The sequence below is a fragment of the Penaeus chinensis genome, chromosome 34 (assembly GCF_019202785.1).
Source record: "Penaeus chinensis breed Huanghai No. 1 chromosome 34, ASM1920278v2, whole genome shotgun sequence".
Lineage (NCBI taxonomy): Eukaryota > Metazoa > Arthropoda > Malacostraca > Decapoda > Penaeidae > Penaeus > Penaeus chinensis.
The window spans coordinates 36,761,018-36,771,433 of NC_061852.1; the positions used below are offsets into that span (position 1 = coordinate 36,761,018).

At 44.8% G+C, this 10,416-nt stretch overlaps 1 protein-coding gene across 1 annotated transcript; it reads right to left on the reverse strand.

The window, feature by feature from the left end:
- Positions 1-1,429: 1,429 nt before the first annotated feature.
- Positions 1,430-1,857, reverse strand: LOC125043840 (histone H3). Its single transcript, XM_047640168.1, has one exon. It carries the CDS (start codon positions 1,849-1,851, stop codon positions 1,441-1,443), a length of 411 nt encoding a protein of 136 aa, XP_047496124.1. The 5' UTR covers positions 1,852-1,857; the 3' UTR covers positions 1,430-1,440.
- Positions 1,858-10,416: the final 8,559 nt, after the last annotated feature.

Genomic DNA, 10,416 nt, shown 5'->3' on the forward strand with positions numbered 1-10,416 from the left:
TATACTATATATATATTCTATATACTATATATATATTCTATATACTATATATATTCTATATACTATATATACTATATATACTATATATACTATATATAGTATATATATTATATATACTATATATACTATATATACTATATATATTATATATACTATATATACTATATATACTATATATACTATATATACTATATATACTATTTTTCTTGCATACTATATATACTATATATATATATATATATATATATATATATATATATATATATGTATATATATGTACATACATATATACTTATACATATATATATGCAGATTTCTGTATAGACACATATATACCGATTTCTATATATACACACATACATAATTATTTATATATACATACAGAATTCTATCTATATACATATATATATATATATATATATATATATATAAAACTATATATATACATACACATATGCATATATGTACATATTTATATAGTTGTGTGTATATATATACATACCTAACTATATATACATACATAAACATATATGCATACATAACTAAGTATACATACGTAAACATATATGCATACATAATTTATTTATACATACATACATACATACATTCTCTCATATATATATATATATATATATATATATATATATTTATATATATATAGTTATTTATCTATATATATAGTTATTTATCTATATATATAGTTATTTATCTATATATATATATAGTTATCTATCTATATAAATATACATAAATCTGTCTCTCTCTATTTTTATATATGTATATATGTGTGTATATATATATATATATATATATATATATATATATATATATATGTATATATATATATTAAATATATATGTTTGTGTGTGTGTGTGTATATATATATATATATATATATATGTATATATTTATATATACATAAATATACATACATACATACATACATACACATACACTCTCTCTTTCTATCTCATATATATATATATATATATATATATATATATATACATATTAGCATTTAGTGTGTGTGTATGCCTATATAACTAATACATACATAACACTCTCTCTCTCTCTCTCTCATATATATATATATATATATATATATATATATATATGTGTTTATATATGTATATATATATATATATATATATATATATATATATATTAGTGTGTGTGTTTGTGTATGTATATGTATGTTTGTATGTATGTATGTATGTATGTATGTATGTATGTATGTATGTATGTATGTATGTACATCTGTATGTATGTATGCTATCAAGATTGATATAATATTTATGTATATATGCTTATCAATATTAGTTTGTGTAAATTGACAACTTTTACACTACTTGTCTGAATTTCATCTCTCTGGAGACAATCTTTAGGCCCTGAAAAGGGCCGAGGATTATGATTTTGTGTTGCAGGTATGCAATCAAAACCTTAGGCGCGCTCTCCGCGGATACGGCGAGCAAGTTGGATATCCTTAGGCATGATTGTGACCCTCTTAGCGTGGATAGCGCAGAGGTTGGTGTCCTCAAAGAGGCCGACCAGGTAAGCCTCGGAGGCTTCCTGCAGAGCCATGACAGCAGAGGACTGGAAGCGGAGGTCAGTCTTGAAGTCCTGGGCAATCTCACGGACCAGGCGCTGGAAGGGCAGCTTGCGGATCAGGAGCTCAGTGCTCTTCTGGTAACGACGGATCTCACGAAGGGCAACAGTTCCGGGCCTGTAACGATGGGGCTTCTTGACACCTCCGGTAGCAGGGGCAGACTTACGTGCTGCCTTGGTGGCCAACTGCTTGCGGGGGGCCTTGCCTCCGGTAGACTTACGTGCAGTCTGCTTGGTACGTGCCATTTTGCGAGTTTGTATCTATACAGATATGAAACGCGAACACGCTCAAGACGTCAATTTATAGGAGAGCGAGCGAGACCTAGCGGAGTCGCGTGTGGCTGCGAGAGTCTGGCTTAACCCCGCCTATTTTGACTGGGTAAATATTGCCAGAGATACGGCACATGTCAGGTCCTGTAATGCAGCCTCGGTGACGTTATGTTCAATTCCAAGTTGAAGCTTGGGACAAACTACTAAGGCCCGATCAATTGAAAGTATTTTACATGTGAGCTTTTGTCAATAACAAGGCCTAGGCGAGTTTGTATTTGCACAGCGGTCAGTTAAGATGAGCGCTCATCTGAGTCGGCCGCCTCGCCGCTACGCAGACGGGGCGCGGCGGTAGCCTTACCCGATCTCGGTCGAGCCGAAATTCAGGGCTCTCAGGACCACTAGGTCCCAAGGTTTTTGTGTGGGTTTCTCTTAGAAGAGATCATTTGACACCCCACGCAAAGACGACCTTGGCCTTGTGTGTATAACTTTGGGTGTTATCACGCTTACCTCACGTTGGAGCTAGTGTTTTAATTGTAGGTCAGAGTGCTTACAATTAAAACACGAAGCACTGTGGCAATTGACAGTTTTACTGCGAGGTGCCGGCCGAACATATAAGGGTTCACGCCCGTTCGGCAGGGTTCAACCCCGACCGGCCCTAACACACAAAGACTGTTAATTGCTCAGTGTGCCTCCCTTTTTTGAAACCACTTTCCGCCGTTCCACGTTCCTGTCATATTAGCTTTGCTAGCCTTCCCCCAATTTCCCATCACCATCACCCTTACGCTATGCGATCATGGGTCACATGATCAAATTAACATACTCTGGGGAGCCCATCTCCTGTGAGGTGGCTCTCCAGAAAATCTTTGAAATCACAGAGGTTGCCGTCACGCACTGCTTTAAAGTTCACAACGGTTTTAAAGTTGTTGTAGCCAAACCAGAACAAATGACCCCCTTCCTCTCCTCATCTGGCCAAAGAAAACTCGCTGCTAAGGGCTTTAAACCCACTCCTTCCCCTGAAACCAAGGCAAAATGCACGGTCGTGGCAAAAAAGATCGACAAAACAATCCCGCCACGATCGTGTGAGGCCATTCAGGCGGAAATTACAGCCAAAAACGATGTCACTGTAGTTGACATTTACAAACCTCCTGAATCTCGGATCGTCAAGATCCGATGCTCATCGCCTGAAGAGGCACAGAAACTAATTTCTCGTGGGATCGTGATGTTTAACACATCCGTCCCCACCTATAACATAGAACCTGAGTGCTTCATTCAGATTGATCAATGCCTGAAGTGCTACAGATACAATCACAAAAAACACACATGTACACACGAACAAAGGTGCAGTCGTTGTGGCGAAGTTGGGCACTTCTTCGCCACTTGCAACAAGCCCACCAAATGTTGCAACTGTGAGGGGCAGCACGCCGCCGTCAGCGGGTCTTGCCCTACACGGAAAGAGATACTGAAGACGAAAAGACAAGCACTTAAACAAAACACCAACCCAACATACGCCTCAACAGTTCAACAACCCCTACAGACATCTACACCCATCACCACAAGACCTCCCACGATTCCCCCGAGAACCACAATGCCTCCCCCACCTCAGTTCCCCCAAACCAACACTCTCACACCTGACATTAACACTAAAATACAAACTATACTACACGTAGCTTTGATAGCTGCCAAATACAAAGCACAAAGATTCGCAGACATTGTCCCTGTACTCCTACAAAGAAACAACCTCCCTAACATTGTGATTCCCAGGGAAATCTTTGAAGATGAAGACCTATACATAGCTGAATATCACACACAAACAAATACAAACACCGAGGATAGACCGGCGACCACCACACAACCACAGCCCTCTACCTCCCGCACACACCTACTCCCACAACCACAACCACAACGCCAACCAAAACTAAGCTCACAACCAAATACTACAAAAAACACAAACGAACACAAACGCAAACTACCATCACCACTAAACACGCACAAGAAGAAAGACAAGAAAGACCCACTGCCCCCGGCGACCACCGCACCCCCTCGTGGTCACCATGACAACACCATTCTGGGGGACTCCGATAGCGAGGATAGCCTCCAAATCGACCTCCCTGAGGTCGAAGCGGGGGCTACCTCGCTAGCTGTTCTCCCCGTTGGGGGGAACCTCGGGGGACTAGGAAACATCGGGAATTGGTCCGCCGATTCCCGAGAATTCCACGTCTCCCTCTCTCAGGAGTCCCTCCCGGACCTCGAGGGGGACGGGGCTCGGACTCGTCCGCGGCCTCGGTTCCGGGAGCAGCAAACGCCACGAAAAGTGGGTCAGCGTCAGCTTGACCTACTTTAAATGGCGTGCTGACAATTAGATGAGCTGCCTCCCACGCCAAACTGCACCTGTTCAAAGCCCTTACACACCCTCCTCTCACACACACACGCACTCAGACCCACATTACATACAAATGCACACAAGCTACAGATCAATCAGAATAAAGCACCCACATGGATCTGTACTATGGGCTGGGGACGAGTTGTGTCGTCCCCACGATCACCTCACGATCACGAGAAATGCTTCTGTGCCTCTCCCTGGCGCAGGAGGCTATGTAAACAACAACTACAAACCTCGCGTTTTGGTTGCCCGTCTGGGTAGACCATGCCTTCTTCAGGAGAAGAAGGGCGGCCCTGGCCGCGATGTCTTCTCGCCAGACCGAGGCGATGAACAGGGGCCAGTTCCTGGCTTGGCAGCATCATCTTTTCCTTTGTGTGCTTCTCATACTTCCTTCACGTCTTTCACCCATCCTCCTCCCTTGTTTCGTTCGTATTTTTAATTCTTATACTTTTATAAAACTTAAGTTAAAAAAGCTTCGGCGCTTTTTACTATAAACTCGGCACCCGCGCTCCCCACAGCTCGGCCAATCACGCTCCGGCGCGATTGTTGCCGGGTCTCGCGAGCGCGGATGTCGAGCAGCGTAAATTTGCTGCCTATCCTTTTTTAAGCTTTCAATTTTACTTGTGTTCTTGTGTTACATTTTATTAAGTTTTTTACGTTTTTTTAGTTTTTTTACCATTCATGTTTTAATTCCCCTAGTTTATAAGTACTTTTTATGGTGGATGTTTTCTCCAAAACTCCCCCTTTTAATCTCCTAATTAAAATAACCCCTCTTAAGAGAGCCCTATCCCGTTTTTAACTCCCTTCCCCCCCCCTCTCTCTCTCTTCCGTGCGTAACCTCAACCTCGCCCACGCCCCATCTCATCATCCTTCCATAGCGTAAGCGTCCCTCATCCTAATCCTTACCTCAATCTCACTGGTTTCGGATTTCCGACACGTGACATCTGCCGCCTGCACCCTGCCATGACCGTGGCTCCTTTGCCGTAAGGAGTGGCAACGCGCGAGTGGGGGAGGAGATGTCATGGCCAGTGTTGCTAATCCAGGCGTGGTGAGATCGCCAGAGCACGTCTCCCTGGAAGTCCTGCCGCCGACAGAGAGAAATCTCTGCTCGACGCGGGCGTGGGAGATAGCCTCTGATTAGCGATCTCACTCGTATTTCACCCTCGCAGTCTCCCGGTTAGCCGAGGGCGCCACCGTTGCCATGGGCGAGAAGTCCGTGCACGGTGGGGCCCCGATGGCGCCTGGCAGGCCGCCCTCTCCGCTCCCAACCTACCGTTAGCCGAGTGCGCGCCGCAGCCCGGGCATGTGGACTCGCCGACCCATGAGTTCGCTCATGCCAGGCGAATCCCGCCATGTCAGGGCCACGCGCGCACAGATGGCGCGGGGCCTCCCTCTCCAGCCTTTATCCTCCTTTCTACCTCCCGGTCAGCTATGCCCCCCAACTTTTACCCCGCATGTTGGGTTAAGCCCCGACTCTTTTTTCTCTTACTAAATCATCTTTTCGATCCCCCCCTTTATCCTTCCCCTCTCTCGCCTTCTTTCCCCCCCGGTAACGGGTCTTTTCTTTTAACTTTGTTGTTGTTGTTGTATATCCGAAAATTAGGGCTCTCAGGACCTCTAGGTCCCAAGGTTTTTGCGTGGTTTCTTTGTAGAGAGATTGTTTGACACCCCACGCAAAGACGACCTTGGCCTTGTGTGATAACTTTGGGTGTTATTGCACACTACTTGCTTTGAGGCTAGTATTTTTAATTATAGGCCAGAGTGCTTATAATTAAAAATACGAAGCACTGTGGCAATTTGCAGTTTTGCTGCGAGGTGCCGGCCGAACGCATAAGGGTTAATTCCCGTTCGGCAGGGTTCAACCCCGACCGGCCCTAACATACAAAGACTGCTTATTGCCCGGTGTGTCTCCCTTTTTGATACCGCAATCCGCCCTTTCATCGCCCTGTCAATTAGCCCTGCTAGACTTCCCTCCCTCACCCATCATCATCACCCTCGCGCTATGTCATGGGTCACGTAATCAAATTATCATATTCTGGGGAGCCTATCTCCTGTGAGGTGGCTCTCCAGAAAATCTTCTCCCTCACAGAAGTTGCTGTAACTCACTGCTTCAAGGTTCACAATGGCTACAAAGTTGTTGTTGCTAAGCCTGAACAACTGACCCCCTTTCTCTCCTCGTCTGGCCAAAGGAAACTCCTCGAACAAGGTTTTAAACCCTTACCTTCCCCTGAGACTAAGGCCAAATGCACGGTCGTGGCTAAAAAGATCGACAAGACAATCCTGCCACGATCGTGCGAGTCTATCCAGGCGGAGGTCGCGGCTAAAAACGATGTCACTGTCCTTGATATTTACAAACCCCCTGAGTCACGCATAGTTAAAATCCGCTGCTCTGCGCCTGAAGAGGCACAGAAGCTCCTAACTCGTGGGATAATGATGTTCAACACATCCGTCCCCACCTATAATGTGGAACCAGAGAGCTTTATTCTGGTTGACCAGTGCCTGAAATGTTACCGCTTCAACCACACAAAACACACATGCACACACGAACAGAGATGCAGCAGATGTGGTGACCTCGGTCATTTTTATGCCACATGCAACAAGACCACCAAATGTTGCAATTGCGAGGGCCAGCATGTCGCCGTCAGTGGGTCTTGCCCCAAACGCAAAGAAATCATCAAAACAAAAAGACAAGCACAAAAACAAAACAACAACCCAACCTACGCCTCAACACTCCGACCCTTACAAACATCCACACCCACTACAAAACGCCCCAACACGATTCCCTCAGGAAACACAATGCCTCTTCCACCTCAATTCCCCCCAAACAACACCCTCATACCAAACAACAACCCCAAAATACAAACCATACTACACGTAGCTTTAATAGCTGCCAAATACAACGCCAAGAAATTCACAAACATACTCCCAATACTACTACAGAAAAACGGTTTCCCCAGTATTGTGATTCCTGAGGAGATCTTCGAAGACGAAAACCTATACATACCAGAGTATCACACACAAACAAACACAAACACCGAGGCTAGAGTGGCGCCCACCACAGCACCACAGCCCTCTACCTCACACTCACATGTACTTTCACAACCACAACCACAACGCAAACCCAGAGTAACTGCACAAGAAAAAACTACAAATAACACAAATGATCACAAACGCAAACTTCCTTCACCACTAAACACTCACCAGAAAAAAGACAAAAAAGACCCTCTGCTCACGGAAAACCCGGAGCCCTCCGCTCCTCGTCGTCGTCATGACGACACCTTAATTGGGGACAGCAGCAGCGACGATAGCCTTCGCATCGACCTCGGTCCTGAGGTCGAAGAGGGGGCTGCCGCGCTGCCCGTTCCCCCTGGGGACGCAGTTCCCGTCCTCCCCGTCAGGGGAAACCTTGGGGGACATGGTAGCGTCGGGAATTGGTCCGCCGATTCCCGAGAATGCCATGTCTCCCTCTCTCAGGAGTCCCTCCCGGACCCCGAAGAGACCCAGTCTGGGGCTCGTCCTCGGCCGCGTTTCCGTGAGCAGCAAACGCCACGAAAAGTAGGTCACCGTCATCCCGACCTACTCTGAGTGGCATGCTGACAATCGTCCAAGCGAACGTAAGATCGTTTTATAACGTAAGACGCCTCTTTTACGACTTCCTAGATCGGGAAAGTCCTGACGTTGTTCTTTTAAACTCTACCTCTATCACTAACTCCTATGCTATCAAACACTTCGGCTACACGTCAAGACAATCACGAAACGGCTGGTGTGTAGGGTCCTGCATTCTCGTAAAATCCACCTTTCATTTCGAATTCATCTCGCCTCCATTCATTCATCCAGACTTCATGGCTATTAAGCTATTCACCCAGCAGGGCCCCATAATGATTGCCACTGCCTATATCAGACCTCAAACAAACTTGCCCATTCACGATTTCAATAAAATATTTAATTATAATAATCTCCCAGTCTTCTTTGCCGGGGATGTTAACGCAGCACACACATCACTTAACCACACAAACAGCAACGCACACGGCAGACAGCTCTTGTCTATTTTCGAAACAAAAAGACTGCACTACATCGGACCCGACTTCTACACTTCATTCACATCGAGAGGGAAGGGCCGCCCTGATCTCGTTTTCGGGAACAGAGCGGCTCTCCCCTACCACACACACACACAACCCGGCCCGAACTTCGGTTCTGACCACATACCCATCATCATAAAACTTTCTACCACACCTATACAAAACAAAGAAACAACATCCTTCAGGTATAAAAAAGCAGACTGGGACGACTTTAAATCTTATCTTGCCAGTCAAAATTTTAACTTTAACCTTGAAAGAGAAAATATTCTCGAAATAGATAGGCATTGGCATCATCTCTTCGCATGGATATCAGCAGCAATGCGCCGCGCTATTCCGCGAGAGCGCTTTAAAATCAGAACTTCATTCTATCCAAGCGAGAGAACCAAGCGTCTCCTGACCTGCTACAGGAACCGTTTTCTTCAAAATTTAAACCACTTGCATCGAGTTCGGTGGGACCTCACTATCCTCAGAAACCATGTCATAAATAGTTTTGATAATGACCACAAAACTCATTGGCATAATTTAATTAAACAAACAGAATCTATGAGAGTTCGCACTCCACGGGAATTTTGGCAATCAATTAAGCGATTAAAAGGTAGCAATTTCCCCCCCTTCACTCACCTCCTCAAGGACAACAACCAAATTTCAGATCCCGTGGAGGTTATCAAAATTTTTCATGATCACTGGCAAACTGTTTTCTATCCACATGAACCCCACCCTCTCTTTAATGAACATTTTCAATCCATCAACACCTGGAGCCAAGACCACAGGATAGAAACAGAACCAGAGCAGATTATCCACCTGGATAATCTGGACGACACATGCGAACTCCGTGCACCCATCTTGCTGGAGGAGGTAAAACAAATAATAATGAGGTTTCCTCGAAAGGCTCCGGGCTCCTCTCAGATCGGACGTGACGTACTCATACACCTTCCTGACAACATTTTACGAGCTATGACGTACCTTTATAACACTTCCTTGGCCTCTGGCTACTATCCCTCACCTTTCAAAACTGCTTTAGTGGCCCTCATCCCTAAGCCAAACAAAGACCTAACCGACCCCAAGAATTACCGCCCAATTAGTTTACTAGAGACATTAGGCAAAATTTTTGAAAAAATAATTAACTCCCGACTAAGGCGGTATCTCGACGATCATGACTTACTCTCCTCAAAACAATTCGGCTTCCGCTCTCACCGATCGACTAATGACGCACTGACTATACTGACCAATTACTGTCTTAACAACAAAGACAGAAGACTAAAGACGGTTCTCGTAACCAAGGACGTGGAGCGAGCCTTCGACACGGTCTGGCATGCTGGCTTGAAGTACAAACTGTGCACTAAATTTAATTTCCCTTCGTGCACCAAGAAGCTGCTATGCAGCTTCTTGGATGACCGTAAACTAAAACTCAAATTTAAAGGAAAAATTTCCAACACCATCCAAATGCACGCAGGTGTACCTCAAGGCAGCATAATCAGCCCAACACTATACATATTATACACAAACGACCTCCCTGACCCCACATTTCCCGATTCATTGACGCTCCTTTACGCCGACGACTGTACTCACTTAGCCAGACATAATTCGCTCGCTGGTGTTGTCCGACGAATTAACGACGAGCTTGACACCGTCTCGAGATGGGAGCACAAATGGCTTATCAAAACTAATGCGACAAAAACAAAAGTTCTCTTTATTGACCCTAAACACAATCCTCCTTACGATCCAATACACCTAAACTCTTTCGACAGACTACAAGCACCTCTTCAAATAACACGCTCTTGCATCGTGCTCGGTGTAACGTTCGATTACATGCTAAGATTTCATTATCATATTTGGAAAAAAGCCGCATTGGCTAAAAAGGGCTTACAGTCGCTTCGTCGATTTAGATGTGCGGCCCCGCGCACAAAGCTGCACCTGTTCAAAGCCATCATACACCCTCTTCTCACATACTCCCCACTTACACTTACACTAGCAGCATACACAAACAGAAGAAAGCTACAGATCATTCAGAATAAAGCTCTCCGATGGGTCTACAGTGTGGGCTGGGACGAGTTTGTGTCGTCATCACAACTCCACGAGAGA

What these genes read in the sequence shown, in the direction of transcription:
- LOC125043840 (XM_047640168.1), bottom strand. Translation starts at nt 1,851, where the DNA reads ATGGCACGTACCAAGCAGACTGCACGTAAGTCTACCGGAGGCAAGGCC.